The sequence below is a fragment of the Papilio polytes genome, unplaced genomic scaffold (assembly GCF_000836215.1).
Source record: "Papilio polytes unplaced genomic scaffold, Ppol_1.0 DF821322.1, whole genome shotgun sequence".
In the NCBI taxonomy this organism is placed as follows: Eukaryota; Metazoa; Arthropoda; class Insecta; order Lepidoptera; family Papilionidae; genus Papilio; species Papilio polytes.
In genome coordinates this window covers 250871-269642 of record NW_013527882.1, presented here as the reverse complement: position 1 = coordinate 269642, position 18772 = coordinate 250871, and the positions used below count along the sequence as shown (strand labels likewise).

Sequence of the window (18772 nt, the reverse complement as noted above, 5' to 3'; positions counted from 1 at the left end):
TTAGTTTATTGTTGTCTACTGTGACACCAAATTAAAAATTATCTAGAATCTTCACCAGTATTTGGTGTGGTCATTCATAACAATTTAGTATTGTTTTTTAGTACTGCATAAATTGTATTATATACTTTAAGTACTTAATATTTTTACATCACACCAATTAAAAAGACGGACCTGAAGTTTGGCACATATTGTCAGCGATACGAAATTTTATGTAGGTAGATTTAAGTATTTGCTTGGAAAGTCGTCATAGTGCGTACAGGGAGCGCGGAAGTGCGCTTTCGAGTCGATTGTTTCACGAGATTTTAATAACGGTGCAACGCAAAGAACAAGTCGAAAGCCATTGTTGACTTCAAGATGGTGGGAGCGCGCTCGCTGCGGGCTCTATTCCAGTTTGATTTCTGTCAAGATGCCGCTGTCCTCTCAATCGGGGGCGTTATTACGGTTGAGGGGATATACGTAATTCTCCGTTAATTCCTCATTGATGTAATTAAGAAAATAATAGTTGATTAAAAACTAAGCGAAAGTATGTAATTGCATATACGATTTTAAAATTTTTATGTTAACTAGTTATTTAGTTCAAACTGTTGTATACCTCTTTGTTTTAATACTATTCAAATTCGGAATGAGGTACCCTCGACCCGTTCATGTAGTTAACTCCAAGCGATGTGTGGCACTTTATATAGATTTAACGGCGTCCCAAATTTACTTATTGTTCCTCAAGATGCTTCGCTGTCCCTTGAACAGGTAATGACGTTATTTATTGGCCATAACCCAGTGTCCCGGCAGCACAAAGACTGGCTGCGGTTGATGTCGGCATCATTAATGCTCGTTATTTAATAGTTTGATAGTTGTGTTCTCGCCCCTTTTACTACCTCATAGATTATTGTAATACTGCGACCGAGTGGCCTGTTTTGGTGACGTTACATGGTTATTGAAACTTTCGACTAACCTATTATATTCAAATATATTTAATAACTAAAAATAAACTTTACGCAGAGTCTAATGTGGTGTGCGGTGAGTGGGTCTCGCAAATGAGGCGCATATCGAAATTTAAAACAACGATCTGGAATAAAACATATTTTTAGTTGTGCAGTCAGCAGCGGCGGCGGCAGGCGGCGGCAGGCGGCGGCAGGCGGCGGGGGCAATTATCTGCATCTCGGACACAACAGCGCAGACGTCCTCCACTCACAATGGCTGCCACTCGAGGTCTCAGTGTAACGAACGAATCCACTAGTGCTACTATCAACCGGTCCCTTTCGCGAAACTGGAGCGAGATTGTTTGCGCGACACCCCGCCGGTTAATGATGTATGGGCGAGCCGGCGGTGGGGGCGGGAGGGTTCATTAAATGTTGTTTGTCGACGCCCTTTTTTAAAAATTTCAGCCTCCATTCCTTGAAAATATATTTTCACTGTGCGAATGGATGCTGATTAGCGTGGCATTGTGCCGCTTCGACCTGAGGACGCGGCGGCTCCACTTCTTTCCTCACTCTGCTAAAATTTAATTTGTCCTCTAATAAACAGCTTCGTAAAAAATACGGACGAGGGAAATTAATAAAAGCGCGACGTGCGCGTAGTTTGTCATGTTAATAAATCGACCTGCGAGGCCTTGAGGCGACAATATCGGTGTCTGCGTCCATCTTTACAAGCGACAATGCGGCGGGAGCACAAGGGAGGACAACACTCACAAAGGCTCGCGGGCCGTCCCGTGCCGCCATCCATCACTCTTCGCCGGCCCGCACTCCGAGCCCGCCGGCCGACCTCTCTCAACCCTGATCATTATTTAAAATATAGATGAGTGTTTTCTTTCCGATAATCGAGATTGCGATTGAGGGTCGGACACAATGGCGCCTCTGAAAGAGTCGCCCGTGGTGGCGCGGGGGCGGCGAGTGCAGACCTCGCTTATTTGTATTAGTAAATTGAAGGTGCAGTGTCCACTATAGCGAGACCCCGGCCTCGGGTTGCGGGGGTTTGATTTTTAAAACCCGTCGCCGGAGTGGGGGATCAATTAACGTGGTCTTTGTGAACATTCTATCGGCGCGCAATGAAAAGAGTTGTGATTTTCTTTGATATGCGGAGACGCGGTTTGCCGAGTGAGAAATCAAAGGGCTCCATCGTGATGCATGACGGGTTTTATTAAGATTTAATGCCGCCAACGACACTCGCAGGCGGGAAAAGAACGAGTCTCAAGTATTCGATGTACGTTTTACATGACGCCATTTTGAATTCGGTCGTATAAGGGCTGATGTGGAAACGGAATACGAAATCAACGCAATTCTAAAGTATGTTTTAAATTAATATTGCTGTTTAAATCATTCCCTGAAGAAAATTAATTTAGTAGGCACGGTACACTTAATAGTAGCACTATAAATACATTTAAGTGAGTTTTTTAACTTTATTAACGCGATAGTTATGTACTATTTTGGACTCGGACAGATATAGATTTTCAACTAAAAAAATAACAACTGAAATGCTAAATAGCACAGGAGTACAATACTATACAATCTAAGATAACAAACCGTTACGAATTTAAATCGTCTCAGCGTAAGCTTTCTAATAACATTGGACAAATCCTTCAAAGTGTTGTATAGGAAGTCCACTATCCGGTCCTTTCTCAATCGTCCACCTCTATCTACGATCATCAGCTTAACATGCAAGTTAATGAACACCCGTGGGCATACACTCGCGCTGGCCGTGTACTGGGGGAGAGCCACCCATCCCCCATCCCCCGGCCCATCTCGACACGCCGTCTTAAGCCCGACTTACACAGCTCGCCTCTTGTAAAATTGCTACCGATATATGGCTTTATAATATAGTTGTAAAAGAATCTTCCCATAGTTAGTAAGGAAAAAAATACACACACATAAAAATTCATTAGCCACTACTTACTTAATAATTTGTAGAAAGTAAACTCGAATTCTGAGATATTTAAATCGAAATATAGGAAAAAAAGCGTTGAAACTCATATTCTCATCTATTCCGTATTCCGTTAGTTCTGGTACAAGCTTACGGTTAAACTAAACATTAGTACAAGACAACCCTTCCGATACTCAACCCCGCATTGGTTAAGACAACTCACACGGTACACTATCGAGACATTATTAATTAAAAGCCAGCTTAGGAAGCCCGCACGTGTCCCCGGGCAATCGGCAGACAAAGAACGGACGGAATCGCCCGGGGAGCGGGCAGGAGCGGGAGCGAGGCTTCTATAGGTTAATCCGGCCTCGAAGGACCAAGTATCGATGAAACCTTCGATGGTAAGATGTACTGTGTGTGCTTTTATAATTAAAACGCGTCTTAAGACGTTTGATAGAAAACCATATAGCGGTTTTTCCAAAGTTTTTTATTTTGGATATCATGAGTGCAATAAAATCAAATTGACTGTTGTTTATTTCAATGCAATCAAATAATTCATATTATTGATATAAAGAGCATTTGTTTCAAAACTCTAGCTGATAAAGATGTATCGCACAAGGAGTTAATAAATCCTCCCCCATCTACCTCCAGCTAATGAGTAAAACAGACTCACTCCTACCATCCACACCAATTCGCAACGCCACGATAAATAAGCCGACAATCGGAACAAATGGACAGGAGGCGAATTAAAGCTGGTGTATTTCGATTCTCATATATTAGGCACATCGATCTCACACGTCCCGGCAAGAGCGGCGAATGCTCGGAAGCACGCGATCTTAAGTTCCCACACCCCTTGCCCCCACATCTACACCGACAATTGTTTTGCAGCCGAATTGCGATAGAATTAAGTTGAGATTTGATTGGACCCGAGTAAATACAACTGTTTTTGGCCGCTGTTACACCGATCTGTAAAAATTACTAAACAACATATTGAGTTTTAATCCATTCGGATGACAAGAGAAATAACAGTGGTAATCCATAAAACTGATATCGTAATGAAGTGTCTATGGACATGCTGTCTGATGTAAACACTTCAATCAAGTATTATTTTTAAAACGTACAAAAATTGTTTAACTTGAAATAACAGTATTGTAACGTATGGTTATTTCTTTTCTTTTTTCTATTGTACACTATATACAGGTATATGTTTTATCAGGAAGTCAAGACCAAGGCATAATCCATGGAGGAATGAAAACAGCCGCATTGAAGTAATAGAGCCGAAGATAACTTCCTCTATTTAGATCGATTGAATATAACGGTGTGACAGACGGCCGTACTCACGGTACAACCAAAAACAAAACAATCCGATGCTCACCTCCTTGCGTCCGGTTGCTTCCAGTAAATTTACATCTGGGCCATGTATCCCGCGGGTCCGTGGGGTCGGCAATAAAGTGTTCTTAGCGAAGGAGAACGTCTTAACGCCCTCTAAGAGCGGCGATCACTTCTACATTGTGTTGTCTGTCGACTACACTTAATGTTGCAAACTTGTTTGTTATTTAGGACATGACTTTTTATACGTTTGAATTTATTATACTTGCTGGTCCTGTCGTTTAAAAGTCAAAGTTTTCAACTCATAACAAGTAACTTAAAAAGTATTAAAGACGATACATAGACTGTTGTTAAATGTTTCTAGCAACTAAGGTAATGGGAAGGGTTTCGACTGTTTGTTTATGCCGATGCTATTTTATAGTACTGGCGAATGTTTGCGCAGGGTTTCTGAAGGTGGGCGCGGCGTAAATTGGCTAACCGTTAACATTAAAGTTTAAGTGAATTAGTTATTTACAATAAGGTATCTGATCGACCCATCCTGTCTACAAGGATCATGAAGGCTTGGATTAAAGTTGTTAAGGTGTTTACTATGGTCCTGAGTAAATATCTACTAATAATATTAACATTTATAGTCAACCTGTGATTTTTTTTTACAGAACATTTCTTGTGATTATCCAAATTATTCTCATAGTTGTACTAGTATAAGTATTCTTCGTCTCTGGCCGTTGCCACTTACGACATTACTATACTAGAAAAGACATTGTAATTCTTTTTTTATAACGTATAAACCAGCGCTTGACCACTATCCCACCTAGACCAAAGTGAAGATGTGGTCGAAGGATGGTACGCGCTAGTTTAGTAAGTACCGATTCACACTGCTCTTGGTGGCACCCACGTTATAACTTAACGGGAACACTTACATTATATTAATTCTTAAATGAAGTAATTTTTTGAGAAAAAGTAGCCATAGTTTGGGACTTCTGTGAACATTAAAGTTACTCTAAGTTGTACAATGTAAATTACCGTAAGTTTCGAGACGTTGTAGACCTTTAAATCTGCAAACGGGCGAAGGTGGACGCGCCTAAGATCAGATTAACAATCGAGCCGGACAAAGGGCTATTTGGTCCGGCAACGGTATTCTACCCGGATATAAATTTACTAGAAGAGACAAGAAAGTAAGAATTCTTATGATATTAAAATACTTATTTTTATCGAGATTGTAAGTACTTAAAAGAACAATGTAAACAATGTAAACTTTTTTTTCGATGAACAATAAAATAAAGTAAATATGGTTTATGTCTGGGTTACGTGTTCACGTCACGTCCTTATGGTCAGGTATAATTTACCAACTATGAAATTACGTCAAATTATCTTATTTCTTTTCGCTATCAATACGTTACAACGAAATTATTTTTAAAAACATCTTAGATACATTAAAAAAATTAACAACGTGACACATCTAGTTGTAATAGCGCTGCGTCGACATCTTGATTCGGGCCCTGGTCACTATAAATTGCCCTATGAGAAGTAGTGATTTAATCGGCAACCTCAGGGTCCCTCAGGAAACCCATTAAATCGTATGGTCAGAGGATAATTAATTCCGCGGTCTCTCCAACTCAGATTAATGGCGGAGCCTACAATTGAGAGCTCTTTCCGATGCCTATAGATTATTTAAGCTGTTGTAAATATAATTTTACGTTGAATTAAAAAAAAATGCGTGGATAATTAAGAATTTCAATTTCGAAATAAATATTAAAAAAAAATAATTTACGTAAATAATGTGTACATTTTTTTTAATTTTGATATGGCTCAACAAAATTGTTTTTATCGTTATTTAAATTAATAACTACGATACATGCGAAAGCATTTTAATAATTTAACAGTTGTATTGAAAGTAATTTTTATTAGAAGATAATTTTAAACTCATTAAAGGTTGAATGATTTTTTAAACTTTGGTTTTTTAAATTTTTTAAAATTTAGAATTGGGTTTATCAAGAAAATATTTGAACACCATGTATAGAACTTACTGTAAAATATATCGATAAAACTAAAAAGTAATTACTACCTGAATGTTACTGAAATATTGAGTCATCAGAAAGAAAACATACCTGAAACAGAAAAAAAAATCTCTAATTATTCATTGTGTATGAACCAAAACTACTCTCCTTTTTTGTTTAGGATGAAGAAAAGAAATCCATAATTTTAGTTTTACTAAAGATCCATTTGAAAGTTCCCTTAAAATCTTGTAATATTTTCAGACCGCAAACTCATTTAGCGCATCCTAGTAACAAGATTTATACTAAGAAAGTTACCTGTCAGCAAAAAAGTTCTCTTTTCAATATAAGAGATGTAATTTCCATTAAAGTATATCAAGTTAATATTGAAAATAACAATAGACCTAATAAACAATCTAGAAGTTAACTTAGATTCATAACTGATGTCTAGTTAGAAATTTTTATCTGCTTGAAAAATGTAATTGCATGAATCTATATGCTTCCGATCTTGATGCATGCTATTGATTATTATATAGAATACTAGCTGTTGCTTGTGACTTCATCTGTGTGAAACTAAAAAATAATAAAAAACATAGCCTATGTTACTCATTGACAATAGAGGTTTATATTTTAGAAATCGGCCTAGTAGTTTATATTAAGTTATTTCCATTCATACCAAAATCTAAAAATACAAAAGTTTCCTATAAATCTTAGTATAGATTTTGAAATCAAAGACTTGGACAAATTTAATAAATGTTTACATTTATGCAAACATACATGAAGGAAGAGGAAACCAAGTCACATCTCATAAACATCGGCAGTGACTGAATACAGGGTTACATATTGGTTCACAGAGATCATTCCCGGAGATTGTTAGCAACAGAACAAGGTTGCTAGGGTTCTTTAAAGCTGGGTGGAGTAATCCTCACTGTACTCATGCAAATAGCCGTAGTTCCTCCTACATATTTATGTAGCTAACTGTACGGGTAACTTATCCCTATGCTTTATTGAAGTCACATATAATGTCATTTTTAGCCGATACAGGAATTGTCAAATGCTGTATTGTTGTATTCCTTTGAAGTATATAATGTTAAGATTTAAATAATAACTGTGTATGTGCAACATAATGGTTTGTGTTTGAAATGCAAATTATATCAATGTAGAAATTTACATTAATAAATTGAACAATTGTAATGGTTTTAAAATGTACATTTTCAAGAGACAACTCAAAGTATTTGACTTACAAGTAAAATGTTTGATATAACAAAAACTATTGTAAGCAGTTTAAACGTTAATTGTTGCAATTTTTCTTCTTTATTGTTGATATTTCTAATAGAAATTGATATTTTTCAAGATACTAGTAAAGAACTATGTTTTTCCACGATTGGCTGTTGGTTTATGACTATAAATTAAACGGAATAATCAACATACAAACAACCATACACGAAAACAACAACATAACCTAAACGTTGTCAATGTTACAAGTGAAAGATTTAAATAGTATATAAATACTGCTTACCTGGTACGGTGTATCATCAGGATGCTCCTCCAAATGTTTCAGATTCAGACAAAACAGGCAATTTTCAAGAGAGTTCCAAATGTAAAGAACATCATCTCTTAATTCCATAAAATTATACAACTTGGCACCTGTATTCTCTTGAAGGCTTTCTTTTAGATCTTCAAAAATTTTATGTTTTGGCAAAATAGTGTCGTAAAGTTTGCTATCCATTGTTAAAATTAGATTTAATCTCACTTTGTTTTGAAAACTTCTGTTAGAACATTTGACAGATGACAGATTTGCAATCGCGGTATTTTGCGCTCCGTTCCATTTCACGATCACGATGCATTAAAACATTAAATGATTTTGTCGTAATCAAAACTCGGTCTAAAAAAATAATTAAATTTGTTATTACATTCTTCCAAATGACAATGTTATAAATGTGTTAATAAAATTACCTCGTGGAATTCATATTAGCAAGCGGACATCACGTATTAGTAATATATAACAAGTGCGTGGCCAACTAATTTTATTAAGAAGAAAAATGAGATGATGATAGGCCAGAAACTAAATGCAACCTGACTTGATCTGATGTAAAGGATAAAACACTACCTTAAACAATTTGGTTGGTAAGCAGCAAGGGATGACAAAATGTATGTGCTCGTTTGTGACATTTTTTTTTAGTTAACATGCTCTTATGTGCCGCTTTTGTAATAAGTAGGTACTTTCCGGTACTGCTCCTACTTCGCGCAGGCAAATAAATTTTCAATTACTAGACGAAAATAAGACATGAATTGTGAACAAACAAAACGTTTACACTATAAAAACAAACCGTTTTGCAAACAAATACAACCAGCGCGAATATTTTACGCGGATAACGCAATATTTCTCCATGGCAACTAATTTATCATTGATATTCCTCGCGAGCAATTGACTAAGTACACCCGAATGGAAACATAGCGCCTCCCTCGGATAGGTGGCAACGGATTGTTAGATTGTCCGCTCCTGTACGCTGTATATCACTTGCCTCAAAATGGTATCACGTAATTTCATCTCCCAAGGCCCCGCGCCTTGCTTTCTTATAAATAAAACAACATATAGGCGGCGATAAATTTTGCTTTTCGTGATCGCGAGGTGTATAATTTAACTCTGCGCTCGTTTTAACGTCGTTATCGAAGGTAGCGATGATCAACTGTAAATTACATGCCTCTGTACTTGACGTCGAATGGCCCATTGACAACAATGAGAGCGTTTAGGTGTACTATTAAGTGGCCAGTTTAGTACAATTTATTAATTTATACGAAGAGTAATACCCCGACTGTTAGGCGACTCTAGTGAGATACTATTAGGGTTTTGGCGCCTGGGAAAAATGTAACAATTAAATTTGCTTTTAATTTTTCACAGTAACTTCAGTGATCAATTTTCATGGCTTCTAAAATCATACTAATATTATAAACGCGAAAGTTTAGATTGATGGATGGATGAATGGATGATTGTTATAGTTTGTAACCTAAACTACTAAACCGATCTCGATGAAATCGGACATATATTTAGAGGATAGTCTGGAAGAACACATAGGCTACTTACTAACTTACGTTTTTTTTAATTTCACTCGCACGGAGTCGAGGGCAAAAGCTGGTACTGTAAAATTGAATTTTTAAAATTAATCCTTAAATTTGGTGTCTTTGAACTTAGATTTTGATAAAAATGTAGCTGTGATTGTTTAACAATCAAGTGTCTAAAAATGTTTAGAAATTCCGTTTCTCTACCTCAATATAGGAATCCAGTAAACCATCAGCATCCGAGATCGATGTCAAAACATCGTAGCCTGAATAAAATATAAGGAGAGTCGAGTGCTCAGTTTTCGCGAAATAATGCTATTGATAAATTTAGCAACGCGTCTCACATGATATTAGAGGGTGGCGATGTGCACCCCCCTGGCACCCTCCCCCGCACCCCGCTCTATTATTATGCCGGGCAGGTCGCGGCAAGAACGACTTAGGGTTGCCAACTAAAACCATCTTAAAACAAAGACAGGTTCCTACAATCAAAGAGCAATTCCTTTGGCACACAATGATTAACAGGAAAACTGATTATATAAATACCTATAATAATTAATTACCATACCAGTAATATAACGGCAATAGTAGATATTTTAATATGCTTTTATTGAAACTGAAAATAAAAGGTATGTTGTTAATTTAAATGTTATTAAATTCCTTTAAATACTACATTAAAATTTAAGTTTTTTCCAGATTTTCGTTACGTAACTTTATACGACTAGGTTGTGTGTAGACAGCCCTTGCCGGAACAACCCGCTGGGACGGCGCCGATGACTTGTCATTAATAACGACAGCGGAAATGTATCAAAAGGTGACGCGTGTCCCTCCGACCTCGTCCTCCGTCTGTCTCCAGCCTTATTTATGATACAACAGAACAATATTTATTTGTACTTATAGATCTTTATTTCGCAAGAGCATCCGCGAGAGTATTAGCGGCCGCTATACTTATTTAGAAAGACGTTTTATTTTGAGAGAGCTCTATGCCTGGTTTTAAAGTACTAATTAATTTGTAGTCCTAATGCGATACTATTTAAGTCATGAGTCAATGTTACTCTTTGTTTAGCAGTATTTTAAGAGTTCTACGGTGAAAATACCCTTTTTGTGTACCTATTGACACATTTTAACAATACTTTAATTGTATTTTGGACAAAGGGCCTGTCCCACCACTGGCTGATAGAGGCAGATAACTTAAAATGAAGTCACTGTCAAATAAAGTAACAAAATCCGATATCTCAATGATATGTCATTGAGATATCGGACGCTATTACACGCTGGATTGTTATCAGACAATTTACAATTTGGTGGAACAGGCTCTTAAACTTTAAAGCCAGTACTGACGTCCATGTAGTTAGTTACTGGGTCATAGTACACGGGAAAATAAGCAACAAGCCGCTCGATGCGAATTTTACACTTGTAACGTTACACCGCGTAACAGTGTTCCATACACAACGCACCTCAGTCGGCACGTATTAACAAATTAAGCGTTATAATTTTACAAATATCAGTGATATATTGTCGTCCTTGTCACGTACGTAATATGGGTATACAATTTACACAATATCGTCATACGTCTTCACGTCAGATGTCCTCTCGAGGCCGGGGTCCCAATTACCGTTGGAATTGTTCCAACGTGCCCTATCTATTACTAACACGGTTTGGGAATTGAGACGGCAACGGCTGTGGATGCTAAAAAATAGTTTCCGACGTCCCATAAGCACGGTTGTTTCTAATTATTATGATTGATTTTGCTGTCACGTATAGTTATAAAACAGAATGTTTCTTTTCGGAATTAAAATAAGGGCGTAATTTTATTAGTCGATAACTCTGTTGTTATACTCTGACTAAAGAAAATGATCGTTCTATATAAAATAAGCGTTATACGGGGATTCAATTGACGAGTATAATGCGCTGTAAGTAAATGGAATAAATTCGCCCTACGCATGCGGGTGGTAACAACTTTTGAAACTTCGCCTTAAGATGTTTGGTACGACAGAATCGTATCTACTTGATATAAAAATAAATAAGATAAGTAGTTCTTTTTTTAGAAACAAACTTACTTTAGAATAAAATATGTTATACAGTACAGAAAAGACAAGTCTTTTTTATTTATTTATCTCTGCTTAACCTTTTAAGTATGTAATTTTATTTAAATTCAAGTATAAACATAATTCTTAAAGGACATGCATTATAAATTCCTTTCAGTGCCCCATTCTCGTAACCTTAGTAAACAAAACCAATACACTCCGGTTGTAAATCTCTTGTAACGTCCGAAACACTTCAAGTATCTTAACCGCCTTCTTGTACCTTACATATGTTAGCTAAGAAAGGGTTGAGCTACCTGTGTGGGAAGGGGAGGGGATTTACTCCCCTCATTTGTTTGCAATGACCCCCCACCCCAGCTATCTCATAGCCGTGTACGTACCATCTTGTGTATTACTTCGGTTTATGTTGTGTATATCTTATAAAATCTTTCAAAGTTTGTATTAAAGGCTTTTATTGAATACTAGCTGTTGCTTGCGACTTTATCCACATGAAATTTAAAAAAAAAATGAGTAAAAACGTAGCCTATGTTACTTACAGATAAATTACCTTTCTAACAATGGAAAGATTTTTTAAATCGGCCCAGTAGTTTTTGAGTTATTCCAATACATACAAAAATAATCTTTCCTCTTTATAACATTAGTATAGACTAGTTTTCGCCTGCTACTCCACCCGCGTGGAATTGAAGTGGAGAGGCTATGGTTCTTTCAGACTATCATCTACATTTATGTCAAATTTTATAGAGATCCGTTCAGCCGTTGCTGCAAACTTCATCCATCCATCCATCTAAACTTTCGCATTTATAATATAAGTAAGATTTATCAAATATAAGATTATATTAAAATAATAGAATTGCGTACATTACAGATTCTTTTTATTATGGTAGACAAACACAAATTAATAATTTTCTTGCAACTAATGTAAATAATGAAATAATAAATTTAATAGATTTTTAGCTAGCTATAATTTGTACGTTAAAATTGGAAGACAAAATCTAGACGACCACAGAGTAAAATATACAGCGTCACAAGAACATGACATATTTTAATTTACACCATTCAAAATACAAACGAAGACCAGTATGATACAAGGAAAACATACAGAATTATCGATAATAATGTAAATATATACTTAAAATAGAACATTTAATGAAGATAAATTAAGTTCAAAGTTCAATTCTCTGCTGACGAACTCGGCCTATAGCTAGGCTAATAATGTTTTTAATTCGTTTCTTTTTAACTGGTTCTTCTGTATTATGTATCCTGTGGTGTTGGTCGCGTTAGAGCCAATAAAGTAAGTGCTATCTCGGCGTGGGAGCGGGAGGCTGGAGGCTGTACTGCGACTTCCTGAATTGTATCGCATCGTAAACACTACTCGCTGTAAATTCTAACATTTTGACTTAAAACCCTAATTGTCGCACACTTTGATAACAATTCCTTAACATAATATTGCTACAAAACAAGTAAAATAATATGTAAAGAATAGAAATATGTGTAAAAAATATATTAACGATTAGAGCGGCCGCACATCTTTAAATAAACAAAACACAACTGCTGTGCGATTGTCGATTGTGTCGGAGCCACTGTTTAGTTGTACAAATAAAAATCGAATAGTATGCAAACCTCTATAAAAGCACATAGGAATCGCGACTAAACAGTTGCACGATAGTTGAGTCAAAGATGTGCGCGCTCTAAAATGAGTATACGACTATGTCATGTTTTGTCATAATCTAGTTATCGGAATAAAGGATCTGCATTAAACCTTTAAACGTAAACTAAAGGCCATAACCGTAAACCATGAAGTGAATTTGAGTTTTATGTTTTGCCACTTTTTAATCTGTGTTCATAGAACAGTAATCCACTGGACAGGCTATAAACAGTTGTATTTTGTGCCTATTTGATTTTCGCCATTGGCGGTGACTGTATCGGTTTGTGGCGGCGATGAATAAAAATAACTGTCAATCATTAGTGCCCATATTCATAAAGGCACTTTATATAATATAATTTACTGAGTACAAAGACCTTATAGTAATAAAGTACAATAAAGATGTCCAGTTAATAGTATTTGCAAAACATAAGCAAAGAAACAGATAAAACGAAATACTGTTATTGGTGTACGTATCAACTGATAACTTCTTATTACCTTCTTATCTTGCATATAAGAGACATTACAATGAAATGCAGACACAATCACAAGTAAACATGAGTTTCGAAGGGAAAGTTGTAATTGTAACAGGCTCCAGCTCCGGGATAGGAGCGGCTGCAGCCATCGAGTTTACTAAAGAAGGTGCAAGCGTCGTCCTAGTCGGAAGAAACGAAACGAAACTCAAAAGCGTGAGAAGAGAATGTGAGAAACTTGGCAAAAAACCCCTTGTTATTAAAGCAGATGTCTCCAACGACGACGAAGCTAAAGGTCTCATAGAAAAAACAATTGAACATTTTGGTAAGTTGGATGTGTTAGTTAACAATGCTGGTGTGAGTTACAACTTTGATATTACTAGTGATGGATTTATGGAAAATTTTGATCATATAATGAATCTTAATTTACGTGCTGCTGTATACTTGACACATTTGGTGATACCACATTTGAAAGAGACGAAAGGAAACATCATCAATATGTCGAGTGTAGCTGGTGTAACTGTGAACGGAGGATCTGGTGGAACAATTTCATACTGCACTTCAAAAGCTGCATTAAACCATTTCTCACGCTGCGTTGCGGAGAGACTGGCACCGTACGGTATCCGTGTTAATATAATCAGCCCGGGACCAGTTCGAACTGACATTCTGGAAAATTCTAGAAATTTCCATTTGTCTTGGGAGTTGTTTAAAAAAAGAACGTTACTGAAGAGAGTAAGCGAGCCGAAAGAGGTCGCTGATTTGATTCTATTCCTAGCTGGAGATAAAGCTAAAGGTGTTACAGGTTCCGACTATGTTGTTGATAATGGATACTTGTTAAAACAATAAATAACATTAACTAATCAATCATTTTTCTTTTGAATACTAAAACTATGTTATTTTTTACAATTTATTATGCTTCTGGACTGTTGAGCAAGATTATCAAAACCCATTAATAATTAATCAAATATTCCTGAAATTTGTTGTCACGCGGTTATGACGTCAGCAGCCAAACTTAAAGGCCTCTTGGATTATCCTTATTATAAAACGTTTACGTCAACAATAACTAATATCTTTACATAGACCTGTATTTAAGGTCGTTTCCTTAATATTTAATGCACTAGTAATCATGAGTTTCGAAGGCAAACTCGTGATTGTGACTGGTTCTAGCTCTGGTATTGGGGCATCCATCGCTTTGCGATTCGCTAAAGAAGGAGCACAAGTTATCTTAGTGGGACGAAATGAGAAAAAACTTCAAGATGTTTATGAACAGTGTGCTACTTTTGGCAAGAAACCTCTAATCGTTAAAATCGACGTCACAAAAGACGATGAAGCAAAAACTTTAATCAAACAAACAATAGATCGTTTCGGACAATTGGACGTGCTAGTCAACAATGCAGGAGTCGGTGGTAATTTTGACATCCTTAGTGAGGACTTTATGGAAAACTATGATCGAATTGTACGGCTTAATTTACGGGCTGTGGTATTTATAACTCATTTAGCGTTACCATACTTAATAGAATCAAAAGGGAATATCGTAAATATATCAAGTATTGGTGCAAAAATTAATTTAGGAACTCATGGAGCTATACCTTACTGCACAGCAAAAGCAGGAGTAAGTCATTTCTCTCGCTGTACGGCTGTTAAACTGGCGCCATATGGTGTCCGTGTGAATATTGTGAGCCCTGGTCCCGTGAAGACTGATATTTTAAATAATTCCGGTGTTGGAAATTATTCGTGGGATGTAATCGGTGACACAACTTTGTTGAAGCGAGTGAGTAAACCAGAAGAGATAGCAGATGTTGTGCTGTTTTTAGCCGGAAACAAAGCTAAAGGTATCACAGGTTCTGATTTCGTTGTAGACAACGGCACCATACTTAAGAGTTAAGATAAATATTTATAAACGAGGAATAGCTAAACAAAATGAAATTCGATTAAATGTGATTTAATTTTAATTTATTAAACAGTGAAAAGTATTAAAAAAAATATCAAATAACCTTAAAATCAACCTTGTATCTTCAATAACAATACAATTATTATATCCAATAATTTCCTGTTTGTTTTAATTTGGTTACTACACAACGTAATAACTATATTTGACGCCTTTACTAATGACAAATATTATTGTTATCTTTCATTATATTCTGTATTACATTAAACATTCTTCATAGAAACTTAACATAAGAATCTTTTTATTTGCTTTAGTGTTAAAATAACCTTTTCATCAGCAGAAGGATCTCTTTTCGAATTAAATGAATAATGTGTAAAATCTGTTTAATTTATTTCACCAATGCACCGTTATCAGAAATAAATTCTGAGCCAGTGATGCCTCTAGCTTTGTCGCTGGCCAGGAACAACATTAGGTCAGCGATCTCCTCGGGTTCGCTGATCCTCTTGAGGGCAGTGTTCTGAGCGGCTACCTCCCAGGCGTTAGCTTCAGTTGGCATAGAGTCGGCGATATCAGTACGCACCGGTCCAGGGCCGATGACGTTCACACGGACTCCATGCTCTGCTAACTTGAGCGCCACTCCACGAGAGAAATGATTCAGTCCAGCTTTTGATGTGCAGTACGAAGTCAGCAACGGCATTCCACAGTTGGAACTCCCAGCTATACTGGATGTGTTGATGATATTCCCCTTAGTTTCAATAAGGTACGGTATCGCTAGATGCGTCAAGTAAACCACAGCTCTTAAGTTTATATTCATTATAGCGTCGAATTTTTCCATAAAATCATCACTGGTTATATCACTCCAATCAGCGACTCCAGCATTGTTGACTAACACATCTAACTTCCCAAACGTTTTAATTGTTTCATCTATTACTTTCTTAGCTTCAGCGTCCTTTGATATATCAGCTTTAACAACCAACGGTTTCTTACCGTAACTTTCACATTTAATATTTACTTTCTTCATTTTATCTTCATTACGTCCGACTATAACAACGTTGGCCCCCTCCTTAGCAAATGCGATAGCTGTTGATGCTCCTATGCCTGAACTTGAGCCAGTTACGATCACAACTTTATTGTTAAAACTCATTTTAACTCATGCTCCTATCTTCTATAGAGGTATATCAACACTGATCAGCTATTTATAACAAACACGTTTAAATATATGTTACATTATAACGCAAGTCATCTTATTACGAGTAAATTAGATACTTTGATAAGGCGATGATACGTGTAAAGACAAAATAGTAGAGTGAGTAAGCAGTTACTAAGCTGGTACGTATCTTTCGATCCAATGTTGTGATAATCATAACATTAGGAGCGACCGTGGACAATATGATTCATTGTTGAGTACATTGTTTATCTGTACATGAAAAAAGTTAAAATAATAGTCTAATATTTAAAGAAAAAAGCGATTAAATACGTAACTTTGTATTGAATGTAAAATATCTTCATTTCAACATCATCACCAGCTCACAATACGTCTTCTGAGGGGTCAATGCCAATCATAGCCACTTCTTTTTTTTTATAATATAAGCGACCACCTGAATCCACGGAAATGGAAAGTGACCGCTGCCCATAAACATCCGCAATTGCAGATGCGTTGCCTACGCTTAATTGACGGAGGAGGAGACGCACATAAAGAGGACATTTGCCGTTCCTATGTATCTCCTCGTCTGTCAAATCCACTTACCCTTCCCATCCTGTCATAAGAAAAGGGTGGTAAAGAGAAAGGGACTTAAATTAGGCCTCCGGCACCACACTCATCAGACGAGACACCGAATTGCTTCCACTTCACGCCTGTCTTCTGTGTGGTCGTGGTTCCGGGCGTGCCGGCCCTGCAGTGCTAAGATGTTAAAGCGGGCACTACCACTGTTACCACTATAGACAACACGGCTGACATGTATTAACAAAACTCCAACTGTAAAGATTTGCTCAGCCAACTTCATAAGGCACTTCTCTCACAACGATCTTTACAAACAGGTTCCCAGTAACTGGCTTTGGCAATGACAGAAATATCGACGACGTTCGTGCATCGTAACCTTTAATTTATATTTCGTAAGTCGTTGAGCGACTGAAATCGGCTACTTTCATTTTACATCGCTTCGTGTACCAAGAACCTTAAAACTGTTTCAACCGAGATTTATGTTATTAATGAAATTATAGCGCTACGACATACTGATATTGATTTTATTTACTTTAGTTTCATTATTATTATATATTATAATAAAGCGTAAACATTCACTTCTTTGTTGCCTAAGATGTCAGCAGTTATAGCATATTTTTGAATATATTTTTTTGATAAAAAGCCCTACGCTTTCGTCACGCTTTAGGCTATATATTTTCAACCCAATAAACTTAGGGGATAAATATTTTGGATAAAATCCTAATGTGGGAAAGAGCTGTTAAATGTTGCTGCCAACATCAAGGAAGCAAGATTTTCAAGGTTTGTCATGTCTTGATTTTTTGACATATGTAAACAATAAAATAAAATGTTCATAATATTATGAGGATGAAGTCGCATGGGAACAACTAGTATATAATATAGAGATATCGTAAGGATGTATTAACGTTAAGGTATGGACATTTATCATAACGTCGGTTGACCTTGAACCAACAAATATAAATAAAGCTGATTTTAAACATTCTTTTTATAACACCAACGTTGCGCGTACATTTTTAATCGAAACATTAGTATTCATTATTTGCACCAACAGTCGTGAATTCAAGATCCATCATTAATATCAAATATCAATAAATATGTGATACACGTAACTATGTTCGCTATACGATTAAAATCACTGATAAATTACGAATATTTAGTTAGTTTCAACCAGTTTCAAAGTGCCTTTAGATAAGAAAATAGCAATTAAAAAAAAGGTTTAATGAAAAAATTGCCGAAAAATTGGGAAAAATTATCACAATCTCAAATGCACGTAAGTACGTTTAACTAGTGAGGAATATATAAGCATAAGAATAGGTCGAGCAATCTAGTAACTACGTTATTTTATTACTTTCGTGTCATTTATTATTATACTAGGTTAATGAAGAGTTCGGTTGCGCCGCTCAGGGGTGCGCACGCGTACTTTGTCGCTCCGCGGTTTTTAAGTTAACATTAATGTGTACAAAGATATTATTAGATTAAAACATTATAAACATGTACAACTTTTGGACTTGTTATAGTGTGTGAATTTTCATGAGGAGATATAACGCTAACTTATATAAAACAGTAAATAAACCTTGTGTGTAATAAGTAAACAGCAAAAAAATTTTTGAAGTACCGTCAAGTAGAAGTGATCTTAATATAACATTGTCCAAAATGGAGAAAACAGTCAAAACTCTAACATGCAATGGGTGTCTAAAAAATATCACTAATAGGGAGTACTTATTGTGTTGTTTTTGTCACAAACATTACGATTTAGTATGTGCAAACGTAT

General features: G+C 36.3%; 4 protein-coding genes across 4 annotated transcripts in view; 2 read left to right on the top strand and 2 right to left on the bottom strand.

Moving 5' to 3' along the window:
• Positions 1–7982, bottom strand: part of LOC106109059 (nuclear pore complex protein Nup88) — a 63130-nt gene extending 55148 nt beyond the window's left edge. The window contains exon 1 of the mRNA XM_013290453.1: positions 7696–7982. Coding sequence (XP_013145907.1) covers positions 7696–7905 — 210 coding nt within the window. The 5' untranslated portion in view covers positions 7906–7982. The remainder of the gene's footprint in view (positions 1–7695) is intronic.
• Positions 7983–13260: 5278 nt separating this feature from the next.
• Positions 13261–14253, top strand: LOC106109035 (uncharacterized oxidoreductase MexAM1_META1p0182-like). Its single transcript, XM_013290430.1, has one exon. It carries the CDS (start codon positions 13454–13456, stop codon positions 14237–14239), a length of 786 nt encoding a protein of 261 aa, XP_013145884.1. The 5' UTR covers positions 13261–13453; the 3' UTR covers positions 14240–14253.
• A 246-nt stretch (positions 14254–14499) lies between these two features.
• LOC106109037 (uncharacterized oxidoreductase MexAM1_META1p0182-like) lies at positions 14500–15345 on the top strand. The gene has a single exon (XM_013290431.1). It carries the CDS (start codon positions 14520–14522, stop codon positions 15276–15278), a length of 759 nt encoding a protein of 252 aa, XP_013145885.1. The 5' UTR covers positions 14500–14519; the 3' UTR covers positions 15279–15345.
• Positions 15346–15392: 47 nt separating this feature from the next.
• On the bottom strand, positions 15393–16453 carry LOC106109042 (uncharacterized oxidoreductase TM_0325-like). The gene has a single exon (XM_013290437.1). The coding sequence runs from the start codon at positions 16423–16425 to the stop codon at positions 15670–15672; it is 756 nt and encodes a 251-aa protein (XP_013145891.1). The 5' UTR covers positions 16426–16453; the 3' UTR covers positions 15393–15669.
• Between the last annotated feature and the right edge of the window lie 2319 nt (positions 16454–18772).